The 16,912-nt window shown below is 40.1% G+C and overlaps 1 protein-coding gene across 2 annotated transcripts; it reads right to left on the bottom strand.

Moving 5' to 3' along the window:
• Positions 1-650: 650 nt before the first annotated feature.
• Positions 651-15,703, bottom strand: c25h12orf75 (chromosome 25 C12orf75 homolog). 2 transcript variants are annotated; one of them, XM_035523593.2, is made up of 6 exons: positions 15,506-15,703; positions 13,719-13,743; positions 11,838-11,873; positions 11,657-11,736; positions 9,689-9,730; positions 651-764 (listed from the first exon to the last, which is right to left on the bottom strand). In XM_035523593.2, exons 1-5 carry the CDS (start codon positions 15,546-15,548, stop codon positions 9,726-9,728), a joined length of 189 nt encoding a protein of 62 aa, XP_035379486.1. In that variant the 5' UTR covers positions 15,549-15,703; the 3' UTR covers positions 651-764; positions 9,689-9,725. The 2 variants fall into 2 exon arrangements, with proteins under 2 accessions (XP_035379486.1, XP_026857049.2); XM_027001248.3 differs by lacking the exon at positions 651-764 and adding an exon at positions 8,568-9,570.
• Positions 15,704-16,912: the final 1,209 nt, after the last annotated feature.

Below are 16,912 nucleotides of genomic sequence, written 5' to 3'. Positions count from 1 at the left end.
TTCTAAAATCCAGTCTTAAAGGAATCAGCAATAAATAGCAATAGTAATAAAGACTGAATACCAATAAGAGCTATAAAATTCTGTTTTGCTGAGAAGACCAGGGGAAATGAGGGTGGTTTACCTTGCTCAGCTACTCCAGCCTGCCAGCCATTGGCCTACAGGGCCAACGGAGATCATCACATTGCCAGCTGCACCCTCTCAGGCTTCTCCTACCCTCAGGGCGCTTCCACAGAAGCCTGCATCTGTGGTAGCAAGGACCTTTCTGCGTGTGACCTCAGCCACCTCCTCCTATTGGTGACACTCTGTACCCCCTGCAGTGAGGATGTTACCAGCTTTAACATGGCACGCAGGGACGCCATTACATGCTTCCCCAACAGCAGGTTGCAGGAAGTCCACAAGGCATATTTCACACTATTTAGGGTGAGCCAAAGTGCAACAATATTTTTGCTGGTAACTGCTCCACACCATGGTCCACCCAGTTTACTGCTAGCTGGTAAACTTATCAGTGGACCTCCCCTGCTTGCAGGCTTGGGCACTGCAGGGGGCCAATTATGACCCAAAGGCCATTCCCCATCTGTGGACATGTTTCAGATGCTGCCATGCCCTGGGAGTGCATCACAGCCCTGACCGATAGGATTGCATGAGCCACCATCCAAGAGAAGGTCCTTATACTTGTTCTGGAGGGCTGGATGAGCTGCATTCCTCCACACCCGTTGGGCCTCCTCTCTTGTGAGCCTCAGTACTGGGCTCACATCCTCCTGGTCCTGCACAGAAGAGACAAGCCTCTTAGCATTAGTTAAAAGTCCTTCTTTTCCCAGATTGTATTTGTTTAAACACTTCCTAATAAAATCATATTCATGTGGCAATGTAAAAGACAAAGGGTTTCTTAAATCCAGTGTTAAAACCTGTAAGCATCTCAAGTAGGACTGTCAGGTTAAAACCCGTAGGGATCTCAAGTAGGACCAGAAAACAGTTTGTTCCAGGGATTGCAAGCTTGATCCCCTATGATGCTACGGGCCAACCGTGGCTGAGAGCCAAAGAGAGTAAAATGGGCTGTGCTCTCAGGGATGGATGGCATACTCACTCTCCTTGTCCATTAAAAAGCGACATTGGCCAATTTTGGTGTCTGTGAGGGCATACATAAGAAGGGGGTGTATAGCGCTGTACTCCTAGCATGTTACCCCTAATGTTGCATGAGCTGTAGCTCAAAAGATGTGGTGATTGGCTGCATGTGCCTCGGAGGAAGCACATGACAACTATATCCCTCTCTGGTTAGCAGCTGTCTTGTGACAGGGGAGATTACCTGAGGGGAGGGAATTTGCTGTGTAATTGAAAGGCAAAAACTGTCACAATGTTACACTTTTTACTGTGGGTATTTCTCAGGACAGGATTATGTTTAACAAAATGTTGGTAGACATTACGTCCCCAGTAGCCTAAATTTGGTCTGCAGCATTGAGGTGAAACCTCCTATGTCTCTGGGTTCATTAATCTAATGATGAAAGGAAATTAGAAGCTGGTTGTTATTGAACTTTTGTTGACATTTCAGTATGAGGCTGAAAGTCCCCTGTGCTCACCCATCACTCATTGCTACAAGGGTTCTGGTTCTTTTGAAATCTACTTCGCCTTGCTCATGGTGCCTTCCCCAAATCTGTGGAGTAAATCAAATACACAGCACACAAGGCTACATTCACTAAAGAGTCTATTAATCATAAAGTTCAAAGGGTTTTTTAAGCATCATTTCATTGCCCACAATAAAGCAATTCATTCTCTTTATTCTCAAAAGTGCTTCCTCTGATTTTCAGTGGAGTGTACATGAAACTAAATGAGACAAAATTAAATTTTTTTCTGTAGCACAAAAAAGCTAAAGTGTCCATTTTAAAATTTAAAGGGCCGTTAATGTGTGCTACTATATTTAATCATTGCATTACTGCAAAATACTAAAAAACACACTGATTGTAGGGAATTCTTTAATATTTAGATTTTCTACAAGTGTTGGAATGAGAAATATCAAATTCATTAAGTGAACAATATATTGTACAATATATTGTAAAACTCAGTTATTTGTAAAGATATGCATTTACATGCAATCACCCACTGCAACTATAATAACATTGATTAAAAATACATAATCTGAAAGGACTCATAACCCAACACAATCTTGGTCCCATTTTGGCTAAACAGATTTTTAATTTTCAAGTTTCAAGAAACTGATGTAACCAAATACAACTTCACAAGTCACAGTCTGAGTGTGGTTTGTAGACATCACCTCATTAAGTACATATACATTACATGTTATTGACAGTGGAGACCAGTGGAGTGTCAGACATTAATCAACACCTTCCACAAGTGGCAAATTCAAGCACTTAAAGTGGTGGCACTGAAGTTGTACAAACAGAATGATATATGGCTGTGGTTAACTCTTTAAGTCCATAGACCAGAAACACTGTCTATCTCTATGTCTGCTGTCTCTACTGAAAGAAACATGTCATTACTGGGTTTTTGGGTTTTTTTATATTTATTTTATTGGATTTGTACAACGAAGCATCCACTACAAAACTTGAGCAGAACTACCATTTCGAACTACTTTAAAATATTCTAAGAATATGAAAACTTATCTAGGCAGACTTCTCTGCTGATTTAGGTGACTGGCTAATCTGTGAATCAAATTAATTCAGAACAAAAGATGGCCATAGGTTTGAAGTTAGTTTTGAACAGGATGGCTCAGGATGTTCCTAGCTGTATTGTCCTATGCAAGGATATGTCCACAGATAATGTACACTTCCTCCTGCAGAGTTTAGCCTCAAGTTTACAAACATCCAGGTGTATTGGATTACGGGTGCAATTAAACTGTGTAGGACACTAAATTTAAAGGTATAGCTTGGGGATGGGCATTATAGTGCATATGATATAACTAGGCACATAATATTTTACTTGCTCTACCCTACAACGCAAAGCATCTAGGTAAAACAAGATGGCATGGTGAGAGCGAGAGAGAGAGAGAGAGAGAGAGAGAGAGAGAGAGAGAGATGTATGACTACTTAATAGTGTTGCGTGCTCGTAGGGTTAATCAGTCGTGGAACACAAGCCTAATGGCCTGTAATGTTCTGTTTCCTGATATTAAGTCCAATCAGCAATCAAAGTGCTCAGCTATTTATGATCTTATAAAAACACATTTTTAGAGCATTTACATCCAATGCGCTCCTCATTCTTTACCCTCCGTCTGTTACCAGTAAAATAAAAAAATAAAAGGAAAGCAGCTTGTTTGGGAGGGCCAGTAAGAATGAACCCTGGATTTTTTTGGAGGAAACAGGCACATTCCTTGTGTTCATTAGCCTAAAGAGAAAATAGACTGCAGAACAAATTAACGTTAACTTTAATTTCTGGTTTTACATGAGTATAAAAACCTGGAGTGGACCACGGAATGCTGGGGAGGGGCACCATTCCTTGAGAGACCACTGAGGATGGAATGGCTGTGTTTTTAACAGGAAGACTTGGCCTGGTTTTTGCAGCATAGCTAGCTCTATGACTCTGTACTACCTTTGTGTTTCTCATTATGCTTTTTGGAGCATACGAGAAAGGTTAGTTGCTGTAACTTTTTTGGCAGCATGCTAATCATCACTGCAACCCACATCATTTTTGATTCCTGAGCAAGCCAGGTCAGTAGACTCTCAAATAATCATTTATCTTAACCAAGAATAGGACACACTGTTTAAGGATGTTTGTGACTTGCTGGTGTAGACGTCAACACCTGCGAGGTAGTATGGAACATATCTTTTAGATGACTTACTGCTGTAAGCTTAAGAGCATATGGATTTGTCACTAGCAATAAATGCTATAGCTATAAAACGCCAGCTTCTCTATTCATCTCTAGTCTACATTTAGCCTGAAGAGGTATTAGTATTTGTATAGAGATGGCAGGTAGCATACAATGAATCTGCCCTGCATCTTTCTTGTTCCATTCACCATGCAAGGAATATCACATAAGTGAAAGCTTAGATACCACCACCCAACTAAGCTTCAATATTGAGGCAAATGTAGAAAGAGTTTAAAAAAACCTTTCCTTCCATACTAACCCCAAATCAAATTAGATACTTCCTAAGATGTTTTGAGGAGAACCACCTGGAAGGCCAGACCCAGGGGGTCATGATGGGAATAAGCTGCAGGTTGTCCAGCCATAAGCATAACAGGAATTCCACACTCCTCGCCCTGCCAAAGAAATAAATAAATAAGAGCCATGATGATACTGATACCGGGGAGCATAGAGCAGGAGTCCTGTCAGGCCCCTGTGGAGCTTTGAAGTGCCATGCCCATTAAGGCAAACGTGGTCTCTGCCTGCTGCTCTCCTCCTCTTCCCCAACCTTTTCTGGGATTAGCCCTCTATGATTTAGCACTGCTCTCCCCTGACCTCTGGAATGCAGTGAATGACGGATCTATTTTCCTACATTGTTTCACCTGCTCTAAACGGAACCACATGCTGCGAAAGACCGCCTCACCACTTTTGTCTGTAATTGGAAGCATACGGAGTGTGGCGTGGAGCTGCAGGCCACTGAAGGGCTCAGCGTAGGTCCAGGGCATGACATGCTTAGGAATGGAAAGATCACAGGGACAGTGGGAATGAATCTGGAATGGGGTAAAGTTGGACAGATGCATCACTGCTTTTCTATAAAGCTTGTGTGAAAAGATATTGATTTATGTTTTTGACTTTGAATCTGTGCTTAAAATGTATTGTAAAGAAAGGAAGAGAAATGTGTAACATGAAGCCTAAATATGGTGAACTCCCAAGACACTTGTATTTCAATGAAAAAGCTGTAGAGAAAGGAATGAAACTACTTTTTGCAGATAGCTAACTCCTCCGAATAAGCCCAGTTTATGCTGGAGTTCAAGACAAGACAACAAACATAAACCTAAAAAGAGCATAGAAATCATTCATTTTGACAAAATATGCTTTAAAAAAATCTAAAACTTTTCCATAATTTTGCGGTATACTAAAACATACCCGATACTTCTCATTGGTGTACCATTCCACAATTACAAACTTTGAACAGTGCTCCTACAACAAGCACCTACCCTTTAACATATTAAAATTTCATGTCACATATGGAAATTTCAATTCAGCCCAGATAAGGTGGAGGAGGGAGCATGTGCTAGCATTCAACCTCCTGGCTTGGTGGTACTGTGGAATTGGAGACGAGTAACACTAGTAGAAAACAGAATAAAATATTTCATATATTATTAAAAATATTTCATATAATAAATTGGCCCCAAGTCTTAAAAAAATCGTGGGTTTTATAGAGAATGGTGATAACGTGCCAAAACGTGCCAAACAGTTTCTTTGTCGGACTCTTCTCAGATCAATAAGTATCAACTTTACTACTTCTGCCTATAGCAAAGGTATTTCATTTGTAGAGAGAAAAACAAGCCTATCACGGAACGCTCCCTCTCGCAACCACGTGGTTTGGTCCGCCACGTGCAGTGCGAGGGTTGTTTGCAACCACACCTGCACGCACCTGCACCTTGTTTGTCTAAATGTATATATATACCCGTGTCAAAGGGTTGGTCATTGTTCACGTAGCGTGTTGATGTTATTCTTGTCATTGTTAGCTGTATCCGTGTTTATCTAATGTTAACCTGTTCATGTTCTTCGTTTGTAATACTTGTGAGTGCCGTTGTCTTTGTGTTAATAAATGTTCTTCGCTGGAGCCTGTGCGTCCTGCCCCTCGCCCTTCGGCACTCGGGCCTCCAGGTTACAAAGCCATCAATTCTTTTCTAATTTTAACACATTTGTAAAGCCACACCATATTGAAAGTTAGTTTATTTTAAAAATGTTACATTTTTAAAGATATCCTACAAATAATCACTGATGCTGCTTTATCCGATTACTTTGGAGGAAAAAAATTCGGACTGGCAAAGAAAATGCAATTTTTATTTAATACATCTCCTTTAACCAAGAAGGATAAATCACAAACTTTTATATGTTTAACCTTTTTCAAATTACCCTAACCATCTGCAGCAACAGGTGAAGTGCTTTTGTTAAGAGAGCTACAAACATCATGTGCGATGGAACCCTTAACCTTTCAAATTGAAGTTCAATTACTGCTGTACTCAAATGAACATGCACAGATCTGATTCTGCAGAGGTACTGCCAGAGGCAAGTCAATATGGAACTTTGTGACCTATTGGATCTATTATCAGTTTATGCCCACAGTATTCTTATGAAAGTGATTACATGGACACAGTAAAGGAACCCTGCTGGGATTAGACAAAACAGATGAGAGTAATGGTACAATATCTGTTCCCTGAACAGAAATTGTGAGAAGCAAGGTCTATGCATGCAGTATTGAATAATAAAACTGATCCTATGGATTACTTTCCATGAGTACAATATACAGTCTGCATGAAATACCACAACATATGCAGCACTGTCAGTTCTACTTTAATACAGTACTTAAGGATAAAGACAATTCAGTATTTTGAGAGCACATTTTTTATATATATTTAATAAATACTACAGTTGGTAAACATTTGTGAATAAGGATAATCTCAACAAGGAACTGCTTGCATCTCAGCTTTGTTCAGGTGGGAACTGTAGTCCATTCAGGCAAACAATCTTGTGCTAATAAGTAGCTTGATTCGTGTATAATACTGTCTGCCTGGGTTTGGGGCTGTGATTAAAATTGCAGAAAGACTTAATTAGCTAGATTAGCAGAAGCCAATAAATTAGCAGTAATCAGAATTGATTTAACTACATGCTGCTCTGCCATATTTATGTCAACAAAACATTTCCTATGTGTACCTTCAGTGAAGAATATTTTCATTTCTCTCAGCATTGCTTTAATCTAAGACAAAGTCTACAGTAAAAATATCCTAAGGAATTCTATGGGCAATACTGACACCTACTGCACAAATTTGTAAAACAACTTTCTCTTTTACCATCAACTTCTTCTGTGATTAAAGTGTTAAATATTCCTTTTTTGTCAAATATATACAATGCACTATATATAGCAAGCCTATATATGTATGGTCCTTGTTACACACAAGGTGACCTTTGTCTCACTCACCTCTCAATCAGACCAGATTATCTTTAATGGTGACAGCAAAAGCAGTGCTGGGCCAGATGAATGCCATTCTTGATTGATGACTACAGAAGTACAATGGAGGCACTTGGCTGGAGGAGATGAGGGTCTTAGTAGACCATGTGTTCAATATGTAAATATACTCATCAGATCCTGCAAATTCTACCTACCTGTACTCATCATAGTGTATTTCCCACTGGTCACACTTCATGTACCATGTATGTATGCAAGCATGCATGCGCGCACGCACACACATCCCCTGTAATCTCCTTATCTCCACCTGAACTTCTGGTGAACTATTTTTGCCGTGGTGCGCTCATTTTCCCAGCTGCTCCCATCCTGCATGGGCCAATTCTTCCCTGTCCCTGGACATCTTGTTACTGCACTCTGTCAGTCCCCTCCGCTCCCTCTATTACCCATCTTAGCCAGCGGAACCCTCTGATGAGCCCCCTGGAGACTGGAGAGGGCGTTCACACCTCACTGGGGAAAGCCTCTTCTCTCTAATGCTGTGGAAAACTAGCCTGCTCATTGCTCTGCTTTAATATCAGCCTCTAGAGGAGAGCTGTCCAGTGGTGACACAGATTCTGGAGCAAAGCTGCTTTGGTGCACACAATTACATGTGTCTTTAACTATGTGCTTTTTAAATAATGTTAAGAACTTTTTACTATATTTTCCCCATTAGAAACACTGTGTGCCTGAATAACCATGAAAATGTACTTTTTTTTTTTTTGCATGACTACATTCTTTCAAAAAATTTTTTTAAATGACACTATATACTAGCTACCAATATATCAGATCTTATGATTTGTACATCTTTGTAAGATTAGGTTAGAATTTCCATTATAGATGATAAATTATCATGCATAAATTTACAGGACTACCATGATCAGGGCATAGGTTCCAATTTTCACTTTAGAAAGCAGAGACAGATCCCACCACTCCAGAGACATATATATAGCTACTGGTATAGAGGGGTACTATGATTCATAACTTCACCAGTCAGTGGGACATACTTGAAATTTAGTTTCCTCAACTAGCTGCATACAGCTAGACATAATTGCATTGCTGATTTTGTTGCATAAGGGATTTCTCATCTGCTATTTGAGCAAGTCTCCAACTAGTCTGTGGAGAAACGCGAGTAATTGGACCATTGCAGCATTTATCCCCCTACTATAAACACAGCAGGTGTTGCTTCTGCCTGCTAGAATGAGGGAATAATTGAGATCATCTTTTTTATGGTCAAACTTGCACCTCTGAAGATACTCAATATACAGCATATACCTCCTGCTAATTGGTGCCTTTGGTATTTAAAGATGAAAGTTCCATAAAGAGGTCCTAAATGTTGTTCTTGAACATGTTTGTAGTCCATATGCTGCAAAGAAACAGTCTCTATGACACTGAGTGACAGACTAATGCACTGCATATGATTGTTGGACTCTTGTAATATTTGGCATTTCTTATTTTCAAGTGGAACATTAAATGAAGTTTGTACTCTTGAAGTTTCTAACACTTTAATTTCTGTTTCCACCTGAGACTATAAAAACACAGCAATACAGTCATCATTCCATACAAGATATGCTTACAGAATCCATACCCAAACTAGTTTCAAAACCATTTCCTTTTTAGTAAGCTAAACTCAGGAACTAATGAGCACTTGCACTGGTGTGTATATAAGCAGACTAAATGGATGAGAGAGCTTTTCATTTCACCCCACTCCCCATTATACACATGTACTTGAAATGGTATTAATATTGCATGTGTGTGTGTATATATATAAAAATATTTATATATAGGCCTAAAGGATAGGATTTGCCTTCTCATTTGACATTTCAGACAAGAAAATATGTACCAATATAAATCATTAATTATAGAATATGAAGAAACTACTGTACTAATTTTTTTCCCCATTTGGCAATAGTGATGAAAACCCTCATCTGACAGGTTCGGTCAGGACTACATAAAACTGGACAGTATGTCTGAATCCTTCACTCCATACAATAGTAGCATCAGTGAAAGTACAACAATGATTGACTCTGCAATCTAAGGCGGTGTTTTTTTTTAGATGCTTTACTATAAACTTAATATCCCACATATTTGAACATAGATGCATGTTAGTCCTTTATTGCAGAGACCTGGAGTTGATTGGAGGTTTGGATGTTAACACACCTTCATTGTGATCAAAGGTCAGGCATGTTCCTGAGCTATGAATGCCCTGCCATGTTGACTCCAGTGTTGTTTTAATGCTGGGAACATCTTTTCCTGTTTCTAATCCTAGCAGCCTCTCTGCTGGCAGTAACAGACAGGATCAGAGAGTGGGTGCTCCCATATGGGCATACTCCTCGCAAAGAGCCAGCACTGCTCCCAGAGCGCCGCGCGATGCACCACTCCATGTAGGCCGTGAGGTCACCCAAAAGTCATTTTCAGTGTTTGTTTGAGCAAATATAAACTCTTCATCAGCCGCTAGTCCACAAAAAGCTCCTTTGTTTAATGTATTCAGCTGTCCACAAGAGATGGAAAATACATATATTCCAGCTGAAACTGAATTGTGTTGGTACTCAACCACCAATTTCTCTAGGCAATTTGCAAAATGAAAAATGCAGTCAAATTTGGCCCACCTGTATTTTGGTTTCCTGCTGTTACTTCAAGGACATGCTAGTCTGCAAAAGAAGAGGGCCCCATCAGAACATATATAAATTAAGTCCAATATTTTACATTTGAGTCTGGTTTAAGGTTTAGCAGATGCCTCCAATTGGTAAGCTCATGAAACATAATAACTGAAAAACCTGTGTGATCTCCGCTGGAAACCCTTTAAAAAGTCATTAAAGAGATGACGACAGATTGTGTGATGTGGCCATCACTGACACACACACCCCCTTCATGCCCCGTGATGTTATTAAATACATCTGGTTCAGATATGTCCAGGAACATTTCATCTGCTGCACATCTCAAACACAATACTGTACATACAGGGCAGACATATTCAGTGTCCTTAGCCAAACCCCATTCACCAAACAGATGGAACATGACTTGGCAAAATGGTGACCACATTGCTTCTGCACAGGTTTAAAAGGCTAATCACCACCCAATGGACCTTCCTAAAGATTTCACATCATCTTAGCTACTGCAAAAATGTATGTGAATTAAAGTGAACATATCGATTTCTTTAAAAATGACTAACTTAAAGGAAAAATCTGATGCTGCTCCAGAAATTCAGAAAGTGCCCAAGTGGCATCACTGGTTCTAACCAATGTCGAATTCACATTTCATAAGATACTCTAAATCTGTGTAATGCAGTTACTTACTAGCCTAGTATGGCTTGAGCCACCAAGCTTAGGAAGTCAGTCAGTCATCTTAGCCACTAGATAGCTAATGTCAACTAAAATGGGTGAAGTAATTGCACCAACCCTGTTTACTTTCATGCACACAGAGGCTCTTGAATACCTCTAGTTTCTTTACATGCCCATTTCATTAGAAAAGCTGCAGCCTTAAGATAAAGTTATCATATGAGCCCAGCTTTCCACTACCCAGAGTTGTGGTAAAGCAGTATGGCTAACCGAGTAAGTGGACGTTACTTTCCAACGTGTCCTTTTAAAAGTTGTGTCCATTCTTTGGATATTTTGGGTTCTTTTGGCCATTTGTACACAGGGGTCCTACTGTACATTGAATTACTGCAGTCAAAGACAAACACCTTGTCACTTTGCATCACCTACAGTTCAACGTCAAGTTGTTGTCCACCATCTGCGTCACACGGATGACATTTATGATGGATTCTGAAGACATTTTTAAGTGTTATTCCTAAATTAGCAGGGAAAAATGTGATTATCGATAGTTAGAAACTCAGCCTTCGCTGTATGTGTGTTTGACACTTTCATCTTAGCTGGTGCTTAGCCTTTAACAGTTCATTTCACTTGTAACCTTTGTATTCAAAAACAGCCAATTTGAACAATTTTGTTTAGGAAATGTAAGACAGTGTCATGTAGTGACAGTAGTGTACAGCTACAGACAGTGATGAGTGCAGGTGGGGGGGGGTTTAATAATAATTAATTAATTGCATTGATGAATATGTATTGTCAGAACAAATAGGTGACCATTTGTCAAATATAAAATGCAACCAATCTCAATTGGATTTTACATGCATTTTGATTTGAATAGAACTCATTTCAGGCACTTGGCAGCCACCAAAAAACTGCTTAAATTCTCATCTGAAGTGAAGCAAACACTCCTTTAAATTGAAAGTAATCCTACACTGACTTCCCATATCAAATCACCACATTGTCTGCGTTATCTGGGCTTGCTGTGTAATAGAGTGGTAATGCCACCCTCATTCTACTGAGTTATTATGGATATTTAGTCAAGCAATGCTTAGTCTATGTTCACATTGATTAATGATGACAGCACAACAGAGAATGAATAAAACTGTCCAAGCTCTGAGATATGTTTAACACTCCAGATTGAGTGTCAATATACTAATGGGTTCTTGCACAATGTTGAAACTGAAAGGCTGTACCATCATTGAATATTCAGATTTGTCTTGGTGATTCCCCTGAACACTGTTAGAAACAGGAGTAATTGTAGTGGCTTACCTTTCCTGGTGGACTTGGACTGGCTGGATGCTACTGTGGTCAGATCTGTTGGTAAGCCCACATAAACTCCACCATAGTTCCTACAGGGAACAATAAATAGTCTTATGCTCAGGGTAACACACAAGGCACACATGCATACACACACCAGGTTAAAGCTGTTAAAAGGTGCATCACATCTCACCTTCTTTTTTCATCATCTTGTGAGGGCTCCTCTGTCCTGTTACACAAAAAAAAATAAAAATATATATATATATATATATATATATATATATATATATTCTTAATTTTAGATTATTTTAAATCCATTTCTGTCTGTCCGTCCATCCACCAACAAAATGTTTTGCATAGTTATGAGTAATTCTTGACAGACACTTGACAGAGGACATGCATGTTTTTAAATTTCATATCTGTGCCATAAAGATGATCACACTGGTAATCAGAGAACTAAAAGATAAAAGAAAAAAAAAAAAAAAAAAAAAAGATATTGCATGAAGGAGTAGAGAGAGATGGGTGTCCCAGAGCACTAGTGTTGGTCTACTGACAAGTACAAATGATCATATTGCTGCTTGCAGCAAAAAATTCAATTTCTAAAGAACTCTGACATCGTGAGCTCACAATTCTGTGTGTCATGTTGTATGAGAATTTTGACTGAATATAAAAACACAAGTTAACGTTTAGTTTAAACCAAAAGCACTGTTTCCATAACAGCGTTTAGGGACGAGTGTCATGGGGCTCTTGTAGTGCTGATGTGAATGCTGGAGACTTCAGTAATTAATGCTGATTGGGCAGGGTGCGTTCAGGGCCCACAGGAGCCTCAGCCCAACAGCAGCACGCATGTCCGTGTTTACCAGTGCGGTGAACACAGGCTGGAGCAGGCTGCTTTTGAATCTCTTCCACAAGTTCATCTTAGAAAGCGTCAATGCACGCAGACTTATCGAGTGTGTGCAAGTCCTGTGGTTGTGCACTACTGAACACGGGTGGTTGTTTTGTTTGAAGAACCTGTGGTTATGTGAAGTAACTTTAGAGGATATGGGCTACCGTGATTACGTATGGCATCAAACCAACAAAATGGAGAGACTAAACTCGTTTATTCGAACACCACCCCACCATTCATTCACTCATTTTCATATTTGGTTTTAGCGATATTCCGACTTTTCCACTTCGTCCTATCGTAAATCTTTGTGATATTTGGTTGTTTTGGAATTCAGATTTTTGTGTTTTTCAAAATTCGCAAAAAGGTGGCTGGAAAACCCTCTACTGCCCTCTCTTTACTTTGACACCAACTGAAAGAATTAGGTATCGCTAGGCTATTGTGCACATAAATTCGAGTTAACTAGAATCGCAATGTTGGCGTTTCTCATCGCTCATGGTTGGCAGAGGGTAGTTCGTGGAAGCTAGCTAGCTAACTTACTGGTAACAAAGGATACAGCTAGAGCAAAATGGTTATTTGAACGTCTGGCACTTTCATGATTTTATGACCATTTTAGCTAGCCATGTACAGATGTCAAGTTGTGTGCTAAGTTAAAGCACAACTTCATCGTGAAGTTTTAAATAAGCGTACGAGGCAGGAGGCATTCCGTGAAGGTTGGACCACATCGGAGACTTCAGAGTTAATTTGCTACTGGCAGTCATTTCTGTTTAATGTCTCGATTAGTCTGCTGCTAATAGTTTAAGGGGGAAAAACAAAACCCCACACGCAAACACAAAGGTGGTGAATGCACTCCAAAAATATGAGACGTGCCGGATCTTGTTCCGGCACAAATGAAGCGCTAAAGTTGTATAAAGGAAGTTGTATGGGCATGTCACTGCATAGAAAAAACAAAAACAAATCTCTCACCACCAGTGTGCATAGCTCCTTCAGTCTTACACTTGTTTTCAGCAAAACTATTTTGCTCTTGGAATGGTCTTGCAAGACCATGTGTTAAGTATATACTGGAAAATACTTAAAGCATACTGCCTGGAATTTACAGTGAGGAAGATCATTTTATACTGTGAAAATAGTCAGATTGTCTCAATTTCCCCCATTTGCTTCATTTTTGTAAATACAGAAAGTGACACTTACATATCTTTAGCAGCCTCTGCAGGCCCTGTGCAGGGACAAAAAAGACATACTTTTAATTGGTTCTGTAAAAACCCTTGCAGCACATTCTAATTGTCCACGAGAACAACAGTCAATCTGTATGCGTGTTAAGGCATTGTCTGAACAGCACTAACCAGCAACAAGAACTTTTGGCACTTACTGTCAAAATAAGGAGGCCTGCATCTCTGCTACTAGTTGGTTAATTTAATCAGCCAAATATGCTAGCAGCTGCATTTTCTTTTAGTTACTTACATTCAGCCACACTCATTTTCTACTATTCTAAAAATCAAATTATCCTTGAGTTAACGACAGACGTTGGGCCAGTTCTTCCATGCAGCTACAATGTGAGATTTTAGAATGACCCTGCTTAGCCCCACGTGGGTCAGGCAGCTCCTACAACAGCATGCCTGTTCACACACCACTCAGCTCTTTGCCACAGGAAGCGCCCAGAGTATTGCTGGCAGGCCTGGAGATGTGCAAATGCATTTGATAAAGTCACAATGCCTGCGGCCTCTGTCATGGCTGAGCAGCTTGCATAGCCTTGTCTCTCCAAAAAGGCTCTGAAGGATCTTTGCTCATGTCAACTACATGGCGTACAAGCACAGCATATATAGCATCGGACAGGAAGTACAACAGAAAAAGCCACAGTTGTGGGGAAAAAAAAAACAAAAACAAAAAAACCAAAACAATCTAGGTGTCTAAACCCACTCTATCCCACCATGTCTGAAAAGACAAGAGCAGGAGGAGAAAAAAAAAAAAAAAGTAACATTTCTGGAGGCTCAGACAATGTATTCAGGCTCCCTTGTGTAATAAATACAGTGGCCAAGAAATGTTTCTCAAGAATCAGATGGACTCGGTGCTTTCTGGTGAATGAATGGCAGTGTTTTTAACAGGCTAGTCGGGACTGATAAGGTCATTGCACTAGCGTCTCTCTGTTCAGCATGACTAAGAACGAACAGCAATTGCGCTTCAGAAAGGTTTCAGCTGTTATTGCGTCACCAAGGCAACACATGACATCAAGATACTGCCACAAACTATGGCTTGATAATAGCAGAATAAAATCTGTTAAGTGATCAAAGACCCAAACTGGTGTGGCAAAATGTGAAGTTGACTCCATGTATGGTGAGAGAAGGGAAACAGAGATAGGAGAACAGAGGGAAAGAAAATAAGTATATGGAGGAGTAACAGTTACTGACAGACTTACTTCTGTGAACAGAGTACTGGGCAACAAATACATGTAGGACTATAGAAACCAAGGGCAGGATGAGGGAACACCTGTCCAAATAAATCAGAGCATGTAACCACAAATACGAGTAATGGGTCCATCTAGGAGGCATGTCTTTTCCGTCCCAGTGTATACTGCTGAATAAGAATTCTTCCCCTGGTTAATGACGAGGCATCTTTAATGCAAAACGCATTCTCTTTCATGTCATGCCTCCTACCGCCATAAGGTGCCAACATGCATGAATCACATCTGAGCTTTGAGCTCTCATGTAAGATACTACATTCAACTGTATATTCTCTGGGAGGACAATGTTTCTTTCTAGATATGCTGACTTACTGAAAGACTTCAGGATAAAATACAGGCTTACACCTGCATCAACTACACTGGCACACATACAAACACAGGTTGTCAACATGGTGTATTAATTAATCCATCATTTACAGAGTGTACCAATACAATGCTGTATTGTGAAACAAATCTCAAACTCTATTGGTCTCAAAAACAACATACAAACTCTGCCCCCCCACCCCTCACACACACTCACCTGCTGTTGTGGTGTTAGTGGCAGAGGAATTTCCACAACCCATTCTGGCATTCCACTTTGTCCTGCTGATAGAGCAGCTTCCTAAGAAGAGACTGGGAGCAAGAGAAAGAGGAGTATGGTAAAAGGCAGAGGATAAAGAGGTAGGGCAGAAAGGATAAATGGACGACAGCACTTTTGCACTGCACGGGTTTCCTCACTCTCTGGCTCTCTAATGCAGCCTGGAATGGTCTGCAGTGCCACAGAGAGAGAGGGGGAGGGAGGGAGATGCTCTCCCCTCTTGATTGGCTTGTCTCCTCCACCATGACAGAGTTGCCATGGAAACAGGGTCTGATGGGGAGATAGACCAGCAAATGGCAAGCCTTTAGTTTTCCCACTGAGCAACAAAAGGGTCTTCAGAAGAGCCCAACACTCACATTACACATGTCACACCCATAACCCTTGACCTCAGTACTCCAGAAGAGATTGCAAAGACAAGACTTTGCTGTGTTCACAACTTCTCCAGGCTGACGACCAAAGCAACAGTTTGTGTAGTTAAAAGCCACACAAACAGGTTTTTCATTCAAACCATGAAAAAGGGATCTCTGATTTGATATTTGGAACCATTTAGCCAGGGAAGATTTTCCTCAGTGGTATAATAATTCATATTTTAGCCTTGTTTCAAGGCTGTCCAAAAACAGAGTAACTGCAAAGCAAAAAGGTTTTCTATGGCTTGACAGTTATGAAAAGCAACAGTCACATTTACAATTAGCAGACTAACAGAAATCTATATTTTAAGATGTATAGCAGATTACATATTAAGGAAATATTTCAGTCAAGGCTGGTGGAATACAGAAAGGTGAAGGATTTGAAGGATGGAACAGGGTGAGGAGGCAGATGATTTTGTTGCACATTATAACAATGGAATTCAGATAAATGATGTGGCTCAGATAAGTACTGGGGATTCAGGTGTGAACAATGAGCTGTAGTTGCAGCTGCACTGAGGACTAAGCTTTGCAATGGCCACTATCTAGATGAGTGACCCTTGTAACATGAGAGAGAGCTAAACATGATTTCTATTCAAAGATTTTGACTATACCATCTGAAGCAGCCTACATGCAAATGTAGCTGGTAGCAAAACTGGTAGGCAGTTAACATTGTTGATAATTTCAGACTATAAAATTCTACATTTCAACTCTCATTTGTTAAACATAAATAAATAACCTGTGAAGTACCTTGAAAGCATTTAGTCCTAGGGAATCAAAGTCTGGTCCTTGAAGGCTGGAGTCCAGCAAAGTGACGATTGCTCTTCTGAGACACACTGCTAAACATGGCAATTGATTGATGAGCTGAATCAGGTGTGTTTAACAGGACAATCATCAAATCACACTGGACTCGTGACTCTCACGGACCAGAGTTTGATCCCACAGT

The sequence above is a fragment of the Electrophorus electricus genome, chromosome 4 (assembly GCF_041902795.1).
Source record: "Electrophorus electricus isolate QZ-2024a chromosome 4, ASM4190279v1, whole genome shotgun sequence".
NCBI classification, from domain to species: domain Eukaryota; kingdom Metazoa; phylum Chordata; class Actinopteri; order Gymnotiformes; family Gymnotidae; genus Electrophorus; species Electrophorus electricus.
This window is presented reverse-complemented; position numbering and strand designations above follow the sequence as displayed.

Bases quoted from the DNA above. Each gene is read 5' to 3' on its own strand.
- c25h12orf75 (XM_035523593.2), bottom strand. From the start codon at position 15,548: ATGGGTTGTGGAAATTCCTCTGCCACTAACACCACAACAGCAG. The intron at 13,744-15,505 runs GTGAGTGTGTGT...GTCCCTGCACAG, and splicing joins CACTAACACCACAACAGCAG to GGCCTGCAGAGGCTGCTAAA. The intron at 11,737-11,837 runs GTGAGATGTGAT...TGTTCCCTGTAG, and splicing joins CAAGATGATGAAAAAAGAAG to GAACTATGGTGGAGTTTATG.